Here is a 20,698-nt window from a genome sequence, read left to right as displayed (position 1 = left end):
TTGTTTATTAAGAAGAGACAGCAGGGGTCACCACATGAAAGAAGCCATTTTCTCTTCAGCGGCTCTCTTTTCTTTTGCCAGGTAGTTTCTTTTTCTTAACCTGCATTTGACTGGAGTGTTACACACAAAATTCCATCTCCAAAGTAATCCTGAGACAGGAAAGTGGATGTGTAGGGCAGGGCGGCCCAACCCCGTTGCTAGCTTAGAGTTGTGAAATCTGCAGGGCTGGTGCCCCTGGCAAGCAGCTGAATTAGATAATATTCCGTTGCAACCGGTTAAACGGCGCTTCCTCCTGCCCCGAATGTGGCTTAGCGGATTGTCGGGTTGACGAAGGAAATGCTCGTGTTTTGACGGAGCTGTAATGCAGTGTGGCGATGGGCAGGTCTTGAGAGGATGTGATCGGAATGCCAAGGGCTGCAGAAATCAGCTATCTAGTTCTCCCTCCCTCCTCCCATCCTGGGGACCCCCCTCCCGGCCACCCTCCCCACGCTAGGCGAGATCGGCTCTGCCCGCGTTTCCAGCCCACCCCTCTTGCAATTGCAAGTCGCACCAATAGAACAGGGCAATGCTGGGGAGTCAGCCAGGCCCTCTGGCAACAGAAATGTAAACCCAGTGACTTACTGGTAGGTTTCCCCCCACCCACCCCCGCCTGCTGCAGCCACATGCTCCTCGTGTCCTTGCTGCAGGCGGAGGGGCGAGACATCGGCAGTCCCGCTGCCCTGGGCTCTCTGCGGTTCGCGGGGCAGCTCCCGGGGACGCTCGGGCTCGAGGCATGACATAGAGGTAGGTGACTGAGCGCGCACCAATGTGGCACCTTCTGGAGGGGCCGCCAAGGGAAGCCCTGAGCTGAGCATCTGCTCTGGAGACCGCGGGTTGCCTCGCGGCTCTCCCTGCAGCCCCCACCCGCCATAGGGGGTCCCCTGCACCGGGCGTCCCCGCCCAGCCCTGCAGAGGGCTGCATCCCTGAGGGGGCGGGGAGTCCCCGACACCCTCCCGCAAGGGAGCGGGCTCCGGGCGGGGAGGTTCCGGGGAGCGCTGACACCGGCTCTCCCGGGGGACAGGGAATCCCGGAGATCCCCTGCGCGGGGCGCCGCGCTCAGGGTTCCCCGGGATCCCTTCGGAAGGGCGCTGGGGACAAGATCCCCGGGGATCGGGGCAGTCACCTGCTCCACTGGGACTCACCTGCCCAGCCGCTGGGACTGGCGGGGCCAGGCAGGACTCAGGCAGGGGCCGCGCGGGGCAGCGAGGCCAGATCCTGCCCCGCCAAGGGGCTCCCCGGGGAGCCGCGATCCCCGGCGCAGCGGGTCAGCACAAGCCGGGTGCGCTCTGCTGGGGCCGGGGCATCGCCTGGGGACCCCAGAGCTTACTCGGGTCCCCTGCCCGGTGGGGGCGGGCAGCCCTCTGCCTTCCCCGCCTCCCTCCTCCGGTGCTTGGGGGCAGGGCCCCCGCGGTCCATGCGCCGCGCAGCTCCGCGCCCTAGTGCCTGGGGAGGCTGCTGCGCCGCCCGGGGAGGTGCCGGCCAGCGGGCGCTGAGATTACGCTGTTTCCGGTCCTCCAGCGCCTCTGTTTCCCCTCCCGAAGCGGCGGCGAAGCGGCAGCCCCCCAAATGGCCTGGCCAGATGCGGCAGGTCTGCTGCTCAGCGCCGCAACTGGAGGAGGCTCCGTGCGCCAGCAGCAGCAGCGCCCGCCCCGCTGCGCCTCCCGAGCAGCCGCAGCCCTGCAGCCCGGACAGCAGCCGCCGCAGCAGCCGCCGCAGCCGACGGCATGAGGCGCGATCCGACCCCCGGCTTCTCCATGCTGCTCTTCGGGGTGTCTCTCGCCTGCTACTCCCCCAGCCTCAAATCGGTGCAGGACCAGGCGTACACCGCGGCCGTGGTGGTGGAGGGCAAGGTGCAGGCGCTGCCCCCCCCGCCCGGCAGCGGCAATGGCACCCGCGAGCCACCTGCCTCCGCTGGGGGGGTCCTGGTGAAAGTCTTGGACCTGTGGCCCCGCAACAGCGGGGGGCTGCAGCGCGAGCAACTGATCAGCGTGGGCAGTGCGGGCTCCCCGGCGCCCTGCTTCAAAGTGAAGAGGAACCACCGCTACATCTTCTTCCTGGAGCCCACCGAGCAGCCCCTGGTCTTCAGGACATCCTTCGCCCCCCTGGACACCAGCGGCAAGAACCTCAAGAAGGATGTGGGCAGGATCCTGTGCGCAGACTGCGGTGAGTTGCCTGGGGCTGCCTTCCTCTCCTCTAGGGTCAAGGAGCTGCTGTTACGGGGATTGGGGTGGTTAGTCTGTGGGGTATGTGGGGTGTGTGCTGGGGGCCAGGCAGATGGGTATGGACAGCCAGCAGACTCCCTCTGCCTAGCGCACCACCAAACCGTTTGTGAACTGCGTTTGGTGGCTGGCATGTACTGCTGGAGACCTGCCATCCCAGCATCGCCCTGGGGTTACATGTAAAAAACAGGAAGTTTAGGGTTTGTCGTCTGTTTGTTGTGTCTGTGGGGTTCTGGGTCAGGAATAGGTACCTGAACCTGGAGACTGTGTGTCTCTCCCCTTAGTGACTGGGAAATGCTAGCAGGCTTGATTTGGGGAGGGGAGACTCGAGGGGAGCAGGGGCGGGGGAGGGGGCATTGAATTTGATTTGCTGAATATGACTTGTTCTGTTTTAAAAACTCCTGATCTGCATGTTGAACGCTGCTTCTGCTAGTGTAAGGCAGGCACGCAACTCATGTAAACAACGCCTTCCTCGCTGCCCCATGTCAACAGCCACAGAAATGTAACTCGGGGGTTGCAGGCTGACTTTCTCGGTGGCTGTTTTTCTATATGTGGATCGTTTTTGTTCCTGTGGGTTGTTCTGCTTTCTGTTTCTTGGGGGAACGCTTGCCAGCCCTTGTGAGGTGAACCCCATTTTTGTCTTTGATTTTCGATTTCCTTGAAGAGTGCGAATGCTGCCCGGAACAGAATTTCTTTCAGTCGTGACGATGACCTATCCTGGTAACTTACTCCTGCTGGACGTTGTCAGTTGTCTAACACCTCAATGGCAATCCCTATAGTCTGCATCCGTCACCTCTAGGCTGGTTGCAGTACAAGCATGCAGGTGATTAGGGAGATAGCATCCAGGGTTCTGGTGGAACGGTGCAGCTCCTTGGTGTCAGAAAGTCAAATAAACACGAACTGATTTGTTACAATTTGCGATTGAATTCAGAGTCTATTTTGAAATTGGATTTCGCTGTTCTTTTTGTTTGTGCTTCAGTCGCATTATAGCTCACTAAAGTATTTGTTGTCAGTCTCTTATATTTTTCATATTTAATGTTTCTTTTTGTTCTTGTTTTCCTTTGATAACTGCAGCCAGTCTACTGAATGAAAGACCTTGTAATAGCATGAATTTCTGGCCCCATTAACTCTGTAGCCACTAAATTGCATCCAATGCACTGCTTTCCTATAGCAGATAACGTGTTTACAAATGCAGAGACAGATATTTTGTTGACATGTGTACGGGTTTTGGAATAGACTGGCTAGCAGGGATGTGCAATAACTATGGAAAAGTTTGGCATTTGTCAAAATGTGTTCTAATTTTCTGAAGTGTTTTCTTCCACCATATTTAGTTTTTCTTAAAGTAACAAATGGTGTTTGTTCTGTACTGTATAAATACTCTATATCTTAGACGTTATCATGTTATTTTCAAATAGAGATGTCAAATTAGTTCAACAGGAAAGTGTTGGTTTATTTATTACTGCTTCTTGCCCTGGAATTTCATTATTGCCATCTGGAAAGGCTGGTATATGGTTTTAAAATTTCATGTTTTGATGATCTTTGATTTTTTTTTTGTTTGCACTGAATGATTTTGACTAGGTTTGGGATGTGAGTTTGGCCCTTAGTTTGGCTTTAATTCGCAGACACCACCCCATGGCCCAGGAAGTGGTGAGAACCCTGTGGTGCAGTGGAAAATGAACAACAAATTTCTCCTTAGGACAGGTTCCAATTTGGTCAGTGGATTATAAATATACGCAATGCATATCTCAAGATAATTCAGATTCCCTGTATAGGTACTCGCTCATCAGGTTAATAGACCTTTTTCCCATTATAGGCTGTGTGACATGCTAGTTATACTTAGCTCTACAATGAACATTTAATAGTTTTTTTTAAGTAGGGTTTTCTGGGGCAAATCCTTTGCCATTCAAGAGGATTGATCCTAGACTGTTAAAACAGGCTCTGTCTGCTCTTTAGCTATTATCACAAAAAGAAGTTTACAATTGCGATTGCTGGGCGAGAGAGATGGAACCTCACATATACATTACTGTTGAGAAGAATGGGCTAAGAACATAAATATCAGGAGACCTGTGGTTAATTTATGTATGTATATGGACCAACATGAACATATAACATTTAGAGAAATAACTGTTACAAAATAAAAAAGTACATACCATGGTAAATTTCATGGTCTTGTCATCTGGAGTCAGATGGTACCACATCATCAAGTAGGTTGCACGCTTTAGTCCATCAAGAAAAGGAACAATCCTGCAAGGTTCTAAGCAACCGCAAGTGATTTTGTTGAGAGCCGAGAGTGCTCTGCTCCTTCCTGGATCTGGCTCAGAGGGTTAAAGGAAAGTGCGTAGGCTGCTGTTGCTAGCCAGGTAAGAGCTGCCATTCTGACCACGTCACTTTCTCGGCCCTAATGCATTTATTTCTGTATTTTCAACAGTCTGAAGAAGGCCTCTTGGCTAAAAGAATCTGCAGGTTGTCAGTGCTGTTGTTTCATCAGAGCTCTATGGCAGGTTGCAAAATAAAGAAGCTGGGATGTAGTAACTGTCAGAAAGGTGGTTATGTTAAGTAACAGAATTGAAGAGCAACTTCATTTCACTATCAGAGGGGTAGCCGTGTTAGTCTGGTTCTGTAGAAGCAGCAAAGAATCCTGTGGCACCTTATAGACTAACAGACGTTTTGCAGCATGAGCTTTCGTGGGTGAATACCCACTTCTTCGGATGCAAGTCTTGCATCCGAAGAAGTGGGTATTCACCCACAAAAGCTCATGCTGCAAAATGTCTCTTAGTCTATAAGGTGCCACAGGATTCTTTGCTGCTTCTTCATTTCACTAACATTTTGATGACCCATTGACTTCTGCTCTCCTGTGTGCCAATACAATGCTGGGAGGTTAATGTTGAAGGTGACATGCCAGGTAGGACTGATCTTTTGATTTGTGATGCCCCCAGCTGCTGGAGGTGCATGTATTGGGCAATCAGGCCATGATTTGTCTTCTCCCTGCTTGCCTTGTGCCAGAGAAGAAAACTGGGCTGCGTGGTGAGTTGTTTCCTGCTGCGAAAGAGGGAGATGGAGGTGGTCCGTGAGCTCCAGAATTAGCATGGGATTGAGGGTCCCCTGTTAGATCATGGAGTGGTCTCTAAGGGAAGTGGCGGGTACACCATTGTTTGGGATGTTGAAAAGTAGACTGTGCGGAGCACTATAGAGCAGAGACTAGGGAACCCTCCTGCAGTGGCAAGGAGATGGACTTAATAGCTCTGCTCCAACATCATTTCTACAAAGACTGGGACCTCAAAAGGCTGCTTGCTTCCCCTCTGTGGCCAATCTCAGGAGTGAGCCTGGTGTCTAATGGTTTGTGCTCTGCTCTGCTTTAGAGATTAAGATCTTGATTCTGGAAGCAGCACAGCACTTCTTGAGAGGGACAGCGTGCCCTCTGCTCCCACTGATTTCAGTGGGAGCTAAGGGTGCTCGACATCTTGCAGGGTCAGATTGCAGGTTTGAGTCCGTGGGCCGACGTGCTGAAAAGCTGTGCCTCGCATTGGTGTTCTGCAAAGGAACAGTGTTGAAAGGAGAGCCATCTAGTGCCCAGCCAGAAGGCTGAGGGGCAGGATATCAATGAGTGACAGGTTGGATGAGGAGATGAAGAGGACCTATTAGAATAATGTCCGTATGGTGCAAAAGGGTAGGACGATACACAATACAGGTGATAGGGATCGAGTACCTAGGGTTTTAATTTTCAAAAGTATCTCCATAAAATGTGCATCCGTCATGAGCCTAACCTGCATCTCCCTTAGGTGTGTCCTGATGTTGGAGGAAGTGTCCCCATAGTTAGACCAAGGCTTTGGGAGTTGGGACTCCTGGGTTCTGTTCTCAGCTCTACCCCTGACTGACTTGGGGAAAGGCCAGGGAAGAGCTCTTTGCCTCAGTTTACCTATCTGTAAGACGCATAGAATAGTCGTCACCTTCTCTCAGTGGAGTTGGGGGGATTAATGAATGTTTGGGAACACTGGGAGTTCCTTGGATGAAAGGTGGGATGCTTTCAACAACATGGTAGTATTATGTGTGTCATGGGATAGCGTGGGTTGGGATATCAATCTGCCTAAAAGGCCATTTAAAAAGCCTCTTTGACAACCAATATTCTAGCTGTGTTATTGCTTCCTATATTGTTATATATTTATTTTCTTTAGTATGTATCCTTACATGGATTTTCTTTTGGCATCCATTTGCTGCTTGTTTTGGGGTGACCTCTTGTGGGTGGACTAAGGAGGAAGGAATATGTCCACGAGGTAACCTTCGCTTTCCCTCAGACATTTCCCGTGACCAGTGGAATCCCGGCTTTGGCCTACTCATGATTCTGTTGAAGACGATGGGAAATCGTGCCACTGACTTTACTGGAAGCGAGATCAGGCCTTTAAAGAGCATTCAGCATCTTCAGTTGTTTCACACTTTAAACGACTAAATAAGTACCGCTCTGCAAGCTTAATATATATTTTAAAATATCTAGTTTAGTGAGGGGAAGGATGGCTTTGTTGTTAAAGCATAAGATATGGAGTCTGAAGACCTGGGTTCTATTAAAGACTAATTCTGTGACCTTGAGAAAACCAATTGAGCCCTTTGTGCCTCAGTTTCCCCCACAGGAATTTTAGCATCGATCTGACTCCCAGAGCAGATTTGTACATCTCTTTGAGACCCTCAATAGGAAGTACTATGGAAGTCCAGTACAGGGCATAGTGGTTGCTACTACAATTAAATAGGGCTATTCACAGCAGTAAGAACTATGCTCCATAGAAAGTATGTCCAGGCTTGGGCTTTATTACTACAGTTGATGCTCCGTACAGACAGAGTGTCTGATCTTGCATGCGGTAGACATTCAGAATTCTTGCTGACCGCAGGGCAGTTTTGAATGCACAAGGATTGCAGGATGGGGCCCTAAATATCACATCACTTTTGCTGGGAGGTACATTTCTCAACTTGCTGAACTTGGCGTTGGCTTTGCCACATCTGCTGGGGTTAATCAGGGATGGGTGCTCAAAGTTTTGAGCACACAATGGCAAATGTGCCCTCCTGAGAACTGAATATCTGTGGTCCCATCCAAAACAGCATTTAAAGCACAATACTAGCAGCTTGTGCACAATCTGCAGAAAATGCTCGTTCCTTTTTCTTTGGGTAATTCATTCAACACATTTCAAATAAACAGTGAACTGAATATAATGCTGGGGAAAGGTGCTGGCTTGACAGTCTCTCTTTATCCCCAGAACAGGTACAACACAGGCAGCAGCAGTGTCAGCTTCCCCTGCTCACTGCCCTGCTAATTAGAGCTGTCTGAAACTATTTCGCACCACCTTCAGAAAAATCACACTTTCTCGGGTTCGCAGGAAAGCGAAAGCTGTCTCCTTCTTGCCTTGAGCTTTTGCAAATGGAAAATGGTCATTTTGCTGCAGAAAGCTTTTCTTTCTGGTAAAGATGGCACATTCACACAAGGTGCCAACTCACAGTTTTGCTCAGGTACAGAATTTTGCCTCTGCCCTGACATGGAAGGTAGTTCAGACTTTGTGACCGATTCTGTCCTTGGGTTCTCAGCTGAGCCTGCCAAAAAGGGGGCCAAGTATTTATTTTATTGCTTTCTGTTGGGGGCATAGAACTGTGCCCATCCCAGCCGGCAGGTGCACGTATTTTAGAAATAAATGAAAAACATAGAGGTTGAGCTATTATTAAAACAAACCAAGTCTATAAAATGAAGACCTGTCACTCTACTGATTCCTCTTAGTTCAGAAAAGCCTGGGTAAATATACAGTCCTTGCGGTATGCCCTCGAGGTCAACAGAGACTGGAGTACCTAGGCACTACCACAGTCCAAATAATAAATGAGTTCCAGCGCTAAGGGCCTTCCACTCAGAACTCTGGCCACCTGTCCTGTGACAAAAACAGCTGCAGATTTTTAGCTCCAGCACCCCCCAATTATCACAACTACTGGGGTAAAATACTGTGGGGAGCAGGTTCTCACATACACAAGATCCGAACCATAAAAGGCTTTATAAATCACAACTAACGCCTTCAATTGCATTTGGAACCAAATCAGAAGCCAGTGCACAGGTACAGCCATCTCCATCAGAGAAGCACCACTATGTAAATGGGTAGCCATACTCTGCAGCAGCTGAAATATACAAGTGTTCTTCATGGGTAGGTCTAAGTAGAATGCAAAATAGTAATCTAATGCAAAGGAGACAATGCCTCTGTTAATGTCTGTTGGAAGATTGTTTTGTGATGAGGGAATATCTTGGGAATGAACTAGGATCCACCAATCCATTTTACTTAGGCCACTAAATAGCAGTCATAATAATACCGGACCTTGCCAGATTTGGCAATCACTGATCACACTGGTGAAATTCTCTATCTTTTTAAGAGTCAGTCCATTTAATAAATGACACAGCGGTCCTTCCAGCAAGTACCTAAGCCCCAGGAAATCCCTTAGGGTAAATTATACAGTGCTTTGTGTATGTGTCATACAGTGAAAATGAACAGCACAAGTGGATGTAAAATTTGACTGACATCAAGGATTGCAAGCAAATCTATAGTGGGATTTTCAAAAGGGCTTGTAGAACATGCAGTAGGAAAGCAGAGAGCTTGTTGTTGGCTGCTCTTGTAACCAGTGGAATTTTCAAAGCTGAGAGGTGCTAGGGTGCTGAAAATTTGCCTGCCTCCTGGGAAGATCTTGGCAATTGTCTCTAGTTAGACATCTAATAAAGCTGCAAGGCTAAGGACGTCTTCCCCTTCTTTACCTTTTCTGCCTGTGCTTCACAAGGCATCCAGAAATGATCCCTGTTTCATGGAACCCCCACTGTCACTCACAGCCCCCTGACACACAGACATTGCCACGTTCCATTGCATGCAGCTGTTAGAAATCCCAATGGTTAAATATCACAGACATGGTCAGATAACTGTCTCCTAACAAGCAATTACTTTGCTAATGATGTTTCTCTGCAGTGCTGCCCATGCACATACTGGATGAAATTAAGCTGAGCACGGTTAAAACACACGTTGGGGCAAGCAGTGAGGCACAGACTCAGTGCAAAGTCGGTGCAGCCGGTGGCTCTAGCAGTCAGTCTTAGAATGGTAAGAGATTCCTTCAGAACAGAGCCCAATGATGGCAGTGTGCCTGGCAGGTCCGCAGGGGACACCCCTTTGCTAACACCACAGGTGAGGAGAGTCCTAAGGAACATCTCCATGTGCACTGTCAGAGAACGTGGGATCTGGACACCAAGGTGTCAGCCAGCCACGAAGCGCACCAGTTTCTTGATCACCATGTGAGTGCAGCATTAATTCTTGACACAAGCATGGCCATGCATTGGGGGATGTTAGTCAAGGGCCTCCTGCCTTCACCTTAATGCACAAGGTACATGATGCTTGAACTAAATTGTGGCAACCATCGTCACCAGTTCCCCAGTCCAAATCACATGACCCTGTTCTTTGCACCATGTCCTGCATGTTGTTGTTACACTAATGCCAACAGTCCACTTGTCTCCATCATTGATTAGCCTGTAGAAAGCAGGTGAGAGTTCATTTCCTCTGACTGGTGTCAGGTCCATCTGCTGGTCCACCCGACTTTTAATAGGAGAACTCAGCTGCTGGGGAACCCTCAGTGCAAGGCACCGCTCTATAACTGGGACTCTGGTGTCTTCAGAGCAAGAGAGCAGAGTCGCACTCATTTTAGAACCAGCTGCCCTGTGTAGCCCTCCAGTCCAATCACTCCTAGCGGCACCTGCATACGAGATGGTGACCATCCTCTCTGGATCTTACTCTGAACATCCATTGCCTCCTGATGGAGATGAGCAGAGATCTCCTCTTGAGGCCTGCCCTGGTTCCAGCGCTGCAGCACCCTCCATCTGCAGCTTCCTCAGGGTAGACAATTCCTTTGGGGGAATTCACCGGTGCATTCTCATCTCATGGAATATGGCGATGACATGAGATCCATTACAGACAGAGAGAGGCAGGATAGTACACAAAAGATGCAGAGGTGGGTAGATCTATGTGGGACACAAGTAGGCTGATTTGTGCTCTGTTGGCTGAGGCACATAGGGGTAATATTCACACCTCGGTTCCTTCTATTCACGGCCTGTGGCACATAATTGTTCCGTCTCCTGTAGGCTGTAATGCTCCAGTCTAATTTTGGTTGTTGGGTTTAGTGTGTGGGTGATGGGGGGTGTTGGTGGCCTGTGAGATACAGGAGATCAGATGAGATGGTCTGGTGGTCTCTTTTGGCCTGAGGATCTATGTCAAGTCACTGAAGCAGAATCCCAAACAAAACTCCGATGGGTTTATCCCCAGCAGGCGCTCATATCCAAAAAGGTCACCTCTAAATCCATGTAGCAATGGCAAGGCAAACTCACCAGTTTTGATAGCTGTTGTAACAGGACTCAAAGCACGGGTGGGGGATAGACCATGGGTGGAAAATGGGGACAACAGATGATATTTAGCTGAAAAGAGTTTCTTGTCCCAAAGTTGGCCCTTGCCTGCCAAAGAGAAGTGTGTGAATGTGTGTGCACACAAGTGTACATAATGTTTGGAGCTGGGTTGTATGTGATCCAGGGCCCATCCCTCATGATCCCCAATTCCTTCTTTATAAATACCCTCATTTTGCCTTGAGCCCAGTGGAGAGCCTGTGCTAATGTAGATAAAAACAAATAAAAAGGACAGAGGCAGAGTTCATTCCCTGGAACACTGTCAATTTCTGTTTCAATTTCCTGCATTTTAAGAGTTTCTAAGATAGTTCAGGAGAAGACTTTCTGTTTTTTCTTTGACAGAATAACCATCTAGTATTTAACAGAAACTTGCCAGCAGGAAGGAAAGTGCCAGCATGTAATATTTTCTATTTCAGGGAGGGGGTGTGGTCTAGGGGCTTGGGAATCAGAAGACCTGGGGTTTGGTCCTGCTGACTACCCCACTGAACTGCTCTGTGCCTCAGTTTACCTATCTGTAAAATGGGCATTGTCATTCTTGTGAGGCCTAATTAATTGTTTGCAAAGTGCTTTGGGATCCCCAGATGTTAGATGCTATAGAAATGCAAACCACTGTTGTTGTTTAGCATGGAATATATTTGACTTATCTCTGTCTGAGGTTGGTCATGTGGTCAAGGTTTTAAAGCAGTTGTTTTTTTTCTGAGTTGTATGAATAAAAAAATTCTGTGAGGTGGAAAGCACACACCGCCTAGTAAATTATTCCCCAGCTCAGCGGCCAAGGAGAAGAGACCACTACCCATGTGGGAAATCATGGATGAAACCCAGTTTTCGAAGGAGCCTAGGGGAGCTGGGCACCCAGATGCCATTGAAATTCTGTAGGGCTTGGACACCTAAGTCCCTTAGACTACTTAGAAAAACCCAGCCTTAGTGGTCAGGCTGAATATAGGGAAACCAACCAACACAGCAAGTTGTCAAGGCCGCGGCAAGTATTAAAACCCTAATGATGAGAACTACAGCTAGTCAGCTGGGGCTGTCTACACTGCCCTGCAGCTCAGTCTGCAGGTATGTGGCTAGCAGAGTGCACTAAAGTGCTGTGCTGTAACTCCCCCATGTGGACGCTGCAGGCGTGAGCTTAAAGGGCCCTAGTTCGCCTGAATGTAGTCCTGTCTGAAGAGGACAGTATTGCGAACCGGGGGCCTCCATGTTTGCACCCCCAGTGTCAACGTGGGGGAGATACAGTGCAGCACTTTGGGGCATGCTGCAGTCCACACCCCCGTAGTCTGAACTGCAGGGCAGGGCAGAGATGCCCTTCGACTCTGCTCTCCTTCCATGGTGTAATGTCAACGTAACTCCACTGAACTGAGTTGAATAACTCTGGATTTACACTGCTGTAAATCTGACCCTTTGCCTCTAAATACTGTTTGCTTTAGGCAGGTGGAGTGAACGTTAGATCTTGAGATGCAGGAGTCACCCAGTTAACGTAGTTTTCCCTTGTGCATTGGTGTTTTCCTTGGCTGTTGGTTCTGTCCCTTCTTCACGTGATTTGCAGAGGAGGTACAGTGTGCCAAACGTTGACCTAATATTCTCTGTCCCCTAGTGAGTGTATGCAGTGGTGGTGCAGCCCTGTTGGTCCTAGGGTATTAGAGAGACAAGGTGGGTGAGGTAACAGCTTTTATTTGACCAACAACTCAGTCCCTCAGAGTTTCTCAAGGTAAGTTAGGCTAAACCACGTTGGTGATTTCTTTCTTGCAGTCAGTTTGGCTCTTCCAAGGTTTCTGACATTACTGCTCCGTTTGGGAGAAGTCAGATGGGTTGGGAGCTGGGCATGAGGAACTCTGGTGAAAAGCCCAGTGTGGTGTATTTGTGCAGGTGCTTGGCACAAGTGAAGGCTTGGATTCTGCAGTCAGATCTGCATCGGCGCAGATGGATGCCTGCAGAGGAGCTGATTGCAGCCTCAGGATCTAGGTCTTAAAGCCAACAGACTATGGAAGTGATTGGGGGGAAAAAAAGAAGACGGTGATAAGCTAGGGCTGTGTCCCATGTCTGGAGTGAAGCACTGAGGACGATTAAAAGGCATTTGCAGAATTTGTGGAAGGACACACTGTACTTAATAGGAGAGTGAGGCAGCTTCTGCCAATTTGCGGGCAAGAGGCAGATATTTGCATTGATTATGATCAGCTGCTGCTAATCGGCTGAGATAATGGTTTAATAATGATACAATGGCATTGGGAACCCTCTTGCATTCTGTCTGCTCTCTAGTTGTGGCAATAGCTTGGTATGACACCACGGGCTGGAATTATTTTTGTTTACTGGGTCGTGTCACAGTCAGTGCAGCAGTCCCCGTGGCTAGCATTGGATTGAAATTTAGCCTCTGGATTATCCAAGGGCATTTTGTCCTCCTTAACCCTTTTGGGCAGCTGGGGGGATGCAAATCAGGAGCAAGCCCAATGAAGTCACTGGTGCACAGCTGTCACGAGATCAGAATCAGGCCCATTATGTCTGGCTGGAAATGCACACGGTCTCAGCTTTACGCGGAGCTGCGCCAATGTGGACAGATTAAAACGTTTCATGTACACATTCATTGGCCCTGTGACTGTCACACATAACTTGAATGGAATAGGAGGCTATTGGCATGTGCCCACAGGGCTGTGAAAGGACCTTTTATAGACATTGCTGAAAGATCTGTAGGGCATTATTATTGTGATCTTGTGGCTAGGTCCCTCTTTGCTCCTCTTTGTTGACACGCTGATCCTTACACTCTTCCAATCTCCCTTTTCTCTCCCTTTGGCCCCGCCTGTTCTCAGCTCCTCTCTCCTCCCCAGGGGCCCTGGGTTTGCCCCTTTGCACCTCAGCTGCCCACTCAATGTTCCGCCCCATCTCCCGTCCGAGGGGCATCGCGTGGACAGCAGGGGAGAGCACAATCTTTGTTCACCCCTCACCAGCTCAGCTACACCCTAAGCTGCCAACAAAACTGTGCCATCCAATGTAGCTAGCACCTTTTTGGCAGGACTGCAGGTGTAAATCCAGGCTGACATGCACAACTGGAAGGAGAACTACCATGCATCTTCCTCCACGGCCCCAAGCCATGAGTCCCAGGAGCAGCTTCTAGCCTATCAGGTGCAAGAGGGTCTTCAGACCCTGCTTAGTGTCTTGTTAAATCCTTCTCCATTAGCTGGGGAGGGACCAACAGTGTCCGCCCCCATCATTGCAGAAACCTGCAGTGGGACCCAGACCTGGGGGCAAAGGGGATGGTGGCCCATTGGAAGGGGGATAGACATAGGATCTTTTGGTAGTGTAGTCTCCCTGGGAAGCCATGAGAGAGGAGGAGCTATACTCCGGGTATCCATACTCTAGCTACAAGGGGTCCTTCTTTTTTCATTCCTAAGGCTTTGGCTGCAGTACACCTTACTCCCCTTTCATTTGGCTGAGTTTGAACAACTCTGGCTGTAACAGGCCATTTGCTCTATGGGCTAACCTGGTTTTAGAGGGCTGGGGCATCAGCCACCTCTTCCTCTGGAGTCCTGGTGGACTAGCAATGTCCTCACTTACGGGCATGCGCTCACAGAGCCCAGATCTGGAACAAGCTTTACCCTTTGTCTACTCCTGTCTTATACAGAAAATCCGTGATCGGTGTAGGTTTTTGCGTAGTTAACTGGGAGGCTGGTGCTGGGGCTGAGGTGCAGGGTGAGCTCTGATTAGCCTCCTAGCTTTTCAGCCCCAAAACATACAGGCGGTGAAGCGCACCCGTAAGAGCTCTTTACTTTTCATGATGTAGCTGGGACCAGAATTTTGGGAGGCTGGGAGAGGCATTTCTGCCAGCTATAGGCCAATCTGGAGAACTGCCATGCTCAAGTCATCCCAAAAGAACATCTCTGTGAAACATACCAGGTAAGAAATGATGTGTGTGAAATAAAAGCGCTGCGGTGGGCTCGTGCTCACAAGAGCATCCTGCTATGCAGAAGAGGGAAGTTTATTCTCTGATCCATGTGTCGCCGGACCTGGATGCCTTTGTCCAGTATGTGAGAGCAGAATTAGAGAAAACGTAAGTTGAATGCTTAGCAGGTGGAGTGCAAGCGTTTCCCTGTCTATGGCAGTGACCACAAAACACCCACGTTGGTAAATATACGTGGTGAGGCAGGGCTGGCTTCCTCTAACGAGCTGTGTGATCTAGGAAATCACTTAAATATTCTGGGCCTCAGATCAACCAGCTGTACAATGGAGAGAATAATACTCTGTGGGTGTTTGGAGGTTAACTAATGAATGTTTCGAAAGGGCCTTGAGGTCCTGGGATGAAAGCTGCTGTATATTGTACAAGCAAGTCTAAATACAGTGACTTATTTTTAGCACCCCCCCTTCAAATGACCCCCACTCCTGTGCCATGTTAGTCAGGGGTTACAGTCACTTGGGGGCCAGGAGAGGGGTTCAGTCGGGGATGTGTTCCGAACTGGGCAGTGCGAGGAGGGAGTTAGAGAAAGAGAGGAGCTGAGTGTGGCCGTTTCGGAGCAAAGAGCGTTTGGGGATGTTTCTGTGCACAATGTGGGCAGCTGGACTCCGTTTCTGTCTGTCACAAGCATGCTGGGTTTCAGAGGAGCTGGCAGTGGGAGCAGTTCATAGACCTTCCTGGCAGAAATACCTGCTCAGCTACTAGCCCGGGCAGCAACTAGGATGAGACGGAAGTTCCTTTTGTTAATTCCCAAATTCCCTTCCCCTAGCCCCCAAGAATGCAGGGAGCGCCTAGTGACTTCCTTCCTTGCAAGTGTGCTGATCACCCTGCTAACTGGGAACCAGCACAGCTGTGTTTGCGCCTAACAGAAGATGCAAACAATGTTTCCATAACTGACTATCCCGCATGCTAGTTGGAAAATCTCTAACCCTCAAGAAGGGCCAGCAGCAGCAAACGGAGGAGCTGCCCAAAACAGCATTAAATTAGTGGGAACAGTGTCATGTACCTAAGCACTGTTTGGGACTTGCCTGGACATCGCCTGCATAGTTGCATAGACTCCACTATCAACATCGGCTAACCAGGGTGTGTATAACCACCGAGCTAAATGGAGCTGAGCCTTGCAATGTACCTGACCAATACATGTTCCAATGTGATTGCAATGTATTGTCTTGTGATTCAGGCAGGGGTGCCAGCCTATTTTGCAGGATGTGTCCCGCGTGAATTCTTTGAAGTGAGAGGCACGTCACACACAGGCCTTTGGTAAGTAAGCAATGGCCAAACCTTAGTCCCTCAGTGGGAGTTTTGCCATTGATTTCGGCGGGATCAGGATTTGGCGTCATGGCCTGTTTCATCACACTGCTGCTGCATGGCTTCCAAGTTTTACATAAGAACATAAGAATGGCCACACTGGGTCAGACCAAAGGTCCATCTAGCCCAGTATCCTGTGTTCCGACAGTGACCAATGCCAGGTGCCCCAGAGGGAATGAATAGAACAGAAAATCATCAAGTGATCCATCTCCTGTCGCCCATTCCCAGCTCCTGGCAAACAGGGGCTAGGGACACCTTCCCTGACCATCCTGGCTAATAGCTGTTGATGGACCTATACTCCATGAATGTATTTGAAGCCTGTTATAGTCTTGGCCTTCACAGCATCCTCTAGCAAGGAGTTTCACAGATTGACTGTGCAATCTGTTAACCAGACTGATTCTTCCTCTACTGGATGGAGAGGAGAATTTTCTCCACCTTAACAAGGTTGTACAACACCTAGCATAACAGGGCATCGATCCCGACCAGCATCTGCGAGTGCTACAGTAATATACTTAATGCTTAATAATAATAATACATTCTGCTCAAATATTTTGAGGTCTGGGCAGCAATAACCTCAAGAGCTTGTTGATCTTTTGAGCTCTCCATTTACTTGTAGTAGTTAAAACCCAGGTAATATGAATTTCTCCCGGCATCGCTTCTCTAGGAGGTGTTCTGCTGAGGATGACTGATCTGAAATCCTGATGCCTGTCTGTGCTGATTCCTCAATATGGAATTCACCGAGATGAAAGAGACAGGGTTGTGGCCTGCTTTAAGACAAGGAAAATGTCATCTTCAGAGGATGAGATTTTATGTTCCTAGCCAATAAGGGCTTGTCTTCACTGCAGAGTTAGCCTGGGCTGTCGCCCCTAGCCCCACTCCCGTCCACATGCACAAACCTGTTACATGAGTTTAGTGGTGCTTTCAACCCAAGCTAGCTGGCCCTGCTGCAGGTATAGGCTAAAGCCCAGGTGCTGCTTTCCTCAGGCTAGTAACCCCCCACACTGCAGTGAGGACGAAGGCTAGCTCACTCGAGGGCTAATTGTCCTTCAATGGCTTCCCACAATTCCCCCTGTGTGCCTAGAAAGACGGACAAATTCTCCCACAATTAATCGGGAAGGAATCAGAGATCGGCCCAGCTGGCTGCAGCACAAAGAACCATGGGATGTGCCCCCAGAAGTCCTAGCGATCCCCATGGGGGAGGGCAGCAGGTCACTCGGGCAGGGCTCTGCAGCATGGCAACTCACAGCAGGCTAGGCTAACCCAGGTGCTGATCCCCCGAATTAGCTCTGCAGTGAAAACAAACCCTAAGCAACATGGTAGAGCTGTGGAGGCCAGAGGATTTCTGTAGCTGGTGGCTCACTGAGAGGGCAGATAAAAGCATGTGCATTGGCGGGGGAAGCCTGCATAGCCATCAGCCTGGTCAACATGCTGCATTCACCATTCCAGGCTGTCTGCATGGCAGCGAGAGCCAAAAAGTGAAAATCTCCCCTGGAACTCAGGACATTGTAAAGGCCCTAAATGAGCCACATGCTGAAGGCCCTGTCCTCAGCTCTAAGCTGCAAGAGGCCCTCAGTTCTGGGCGGGCATGCGCTGCTCTGAGCTCGGCACACCCCAGGCCCAACTCCAGTCTCGCCCCAGTTTTAGGCAGCTGCAACACCACTGATCTATAGTGGAGTCACTCCTCGTTTCCTCTGCTGTAAGTGGATGCAGAGCCGCCTCCAGTGGATTGGCTTCCTCTTCCACAGAGGTGACATGTAGCTCTTGATAGCAGCGGGGCACAATTTAAAGATTTGGGGTGGGGAGGAATGTCCCTTTCCCACTCCTTCCGCACCTCCCACATCCGCTCCAAGCTGGCACCTCCTTGCCCCCACTCCTCCTACTTCTGCCATGGCCTCTCCGCTGAGGGCACGGTGCGGGCTGGAGACAGCTCCAGACACTTACTGCTGAGCAGGACTGTGGGTGCAGGTGAGGAAGGGACGGCACGGCACTCGATGGGCTTCCCTGCGCACCCTCTGGCGGAGCTGTGCTGCCAGCCTGGTCTATCTTCCCTGCTCTGGGCGCCTCCTAGTGGGGCTCAGAGGGAGTGCTAGGTGCTGTTGCCTTTCCCAGGCATGTCACTCAGCCAGACTCCCACCCTGGCAGAAATCTGTGGGGGCGGGAGGGGGAGGTGATCCCATCTCCACCCCGTCGCCTCTTTTCTTACGTGTGCATTAGTGCATGTGGCACACCCTCATACCTGTTAGCTAGTCATTTGGGGCCATTCGTTGTCTTTGAGCTGCCGGTGACACTTGGGTGTAGGATCAAGGGGTGTCGCTGGTGTCTCAGCTCTGAGAGCTGAGGCAGGAGATAGGCCCCTAGGAGGGACACCCGGATCTGATGTGTACAACAGGGATGCATTATTCTGAGTTATTTGTTATGTGCTGGCAGAATGCTCCCTGACCCAGAGGAAAACAAGGACCCTGCTGCAAGGAGTCTAGGGCTCGAGTCTCACAGGTATTTAGGCCCTTTCCTTTGAGGATCTGGGCCTTATTGACTAAATAGTTCTGCGTGTGTCCTGAATGGCGGCAGGCAGGAGAGGGGATATGGGTTTAGTGAGGAATCAGGAGATATGGAGAGTCTCTGAGGAGTTGGAGAGATTTTCCATTTGGAAAGGGCTCCTGCGTCTCATGCATGAGGCGTGTGTCATATTTTATATATGTTAAATATGTAGATGGTCCGTGACATGGAAAAATGGCCACTTTTGTATTAGGTCATCTGAGATCCATATATAAAACATGTTACATACACAGCATGTGTAAGTTGCATAGATTTTTTGTTCCCCATGGATTGATGCTGGCTTTGGATTGGTCCGCAAGATTCAGAGACAGGAGATCTGGGTTTGGTTTCTAGCTCTGCTACTGACCATGGATAAGTCACTTAGCAGCTCTGTGCCTCAGTTTCCCCATCTGTGAAATGGGGATAATAATGCTGCATAAAAGGTTTTGGGATCGATGGATGAAAAGCACCAGTTATTTTATTACATGCCAGTATCAGTTATTTGCGTTAACAATACTAATAATTAAAACCTTCCATTTCTCTGGGATCTCAAAGCACTTTACCAGTATGAATCAGTTAAAGCTCATGTCACCCTTTGAGGGGTGTCATCATTACTATCCCCATGTTTTTACAGATGGGAACACTAAGGCATAGAGCTGCTAAGTCACCTGCCCATTGTCTGAGGGGAAGGAAGCACTTTGCTTGACCCCAGGACTGGTACAGTGTGGGCAGGGTCAATGCCAGCTCCCCTGCTCATCCTACAGCCACTGGCCAGCTGATCTTGCCCCCATGCTGGGAAGCAGAGCTAGGTGAACAGTGCTCAGCGTCAGTGCAGCCCACAGCAATGAAAACTCAGTACGTTTCAGGCTTAAAGGTGGAATTTAAACTAGATGACTTAGGTGTGAAACATGTTTGGGCCCCTTGAAAGTTTAGCCACATTTTTCAAGTGACACTTTGTGTGTGTGTGTGTGTGTGTGTGTTATGAGGTACACGTGGGAACTTCTGCTGTATTAAGATTGTTGCTGACAATCCACCAGACACACAGTTTCCTGAAATCCAATATACGTTTGTTGTGCTAAGTCATATAATCAGGACTTGCCACTAGAGGGCACTCATAACACTGAGTGCACATCATATTACTGCATTGCATCCTGGAGAGAGAGAGATTTTTCAAGGCAGTTTTATAGCTACTGGTTGCTTTTGGAGAGACTCTTGTGACAGTAGAAGCCTTGGTAGGTCTCTAGGGCAGAACAGACCCTCACCCTGATGAATGCCTGCAGAATGTACAGGGCTTAATGAAACTTCCCCTTTTCATCTGGAGCCTTGCCTTTGCCGTGCTGGGTTTGAATGATTCTGAAACTTGCAAACAGGATCATACATACAATTCTACAGACCAAAAGTCTCCACAAATCTAATTGAAACTCACACAGATCCAAAAAGGCCTTTTTGTACAGCTTTGCCTGCTGAGATCCCCTCTGAAGAGATGAGGGGAGAATTCACTCTCCATGCCCATCTCTCTGCTCAGGCTGCTAATCTCTGAGCCATCCAGTCCTAGATCATGGTCAATTTCAGTCTGTCCTTTCACAAGCACAGTGGGTCCAAGTTGCCTCATACTGGCATAACTCAGAAATAATGCCCGTGATGTCAGGGGAATTACACTGGGATAAAACAGGTGTAAGGGGAGAACCAGGTCCCCCGTTTCCTTTGATGTAGCAATCTGTGGTTTCACGATTGTGACCCTTCACTGACTGTCAGCGTCTCTCCCCTCCTCTCCTCTCGTATGCAGGAAGGAAACACATCCTGGTTGCATGAAATCAGTATTCCACTCCCAGCTCTGCCATTTGGGTGCTGGGTGACCCCTTGGGCGAGCCACGTACCTGCTCTGTGCCTCCGTCATGGGGATGATCATGCTGCTCTGACAGGGCCATGAGGCCTGATGCGTGAATGCCTGTAAATGCTGTGTGATGGGTGGGTGGAAGGTGCTACAGGGGTGCTCAGAATCCATTCACCAGGCCTTGCCATTTTAAACTTTAGCTCCCTCTTGTGGCAGATGAGAGGAATGCAGGCAGTGCCTCAGCAAGGTTTTAAAAAATCCAGTAAGTGGAGACGCTCTGCCTCAGAAATCACAGCTGTCCTTATCTGTGTCTGGCTGAAACAGGTGATGTGTGACAATCCTGGCCTCTGTTCTTCTCCCGGTCAAGGCCTGAGTTCTG

General features: G+C 49.6%; 1 protein-coding gene across 4 annotated transcripts in view; it reads left to right on the top strand.

Moving 5' to 3' along the window:
- The first annotated feature begins 317 nt into the window (after positions 1 to 317).
- LOC120370582 (pro-neuregulin-2, membrane-bound isoform-like) overlaps positions 318 to 20,698 on the top strand; it is an 84,165-nt gene continuing 63,784 nt past the window's right edge. Inside the window, exons 1-3 of one of the 4 annotated variants that reach the window (XM_039485548.1) lie at positions 318 to 783; positions 1,559 to 2,203; positions 2,924 to 3,519. In XM_039485548.1, the coding sequence (XP_039341482.1) occupies positions 1,765 to 2,203; positions 2,924 to 2,964 (480 nt within the window). In that variant the 5' untranslated portion in view covers positions 318 to 783; positions 1,559 to 1,764 and the 3' untranslated portion in view covers positions 2,965 to 3,519. Of the gene's footprint in view, positions 784 to 1,555; positions 2,204 to 2,923; positions 3,520 to 20,698 lie in introns of those variants that run through there. The other 3 variants (XM_039485546.1, XM_039485545.1, XM_039485549.1) reach the window with 3 other exon arrangements.

Source organism: Mauremys reevesii, linkage group 8, assembly GCF_016161935.1.
Source record: "Mauremys reevesii isolate NIE-2019 linkage group 8, ASM1616193v1, whole genome shotgun sequence".
Classification (NCBI taxonomy): domain Eukaryota; kingdom Metazoa; phylum Chordata; order Testudines; family Geoemydidae; genus Mauremys; species Mauremys reevesii.
The sequence above is the reverse complement of the archived record's forward strand: the minus strand, read 5'-3'. Positions and strand labels throughout refer to the sequence as shown.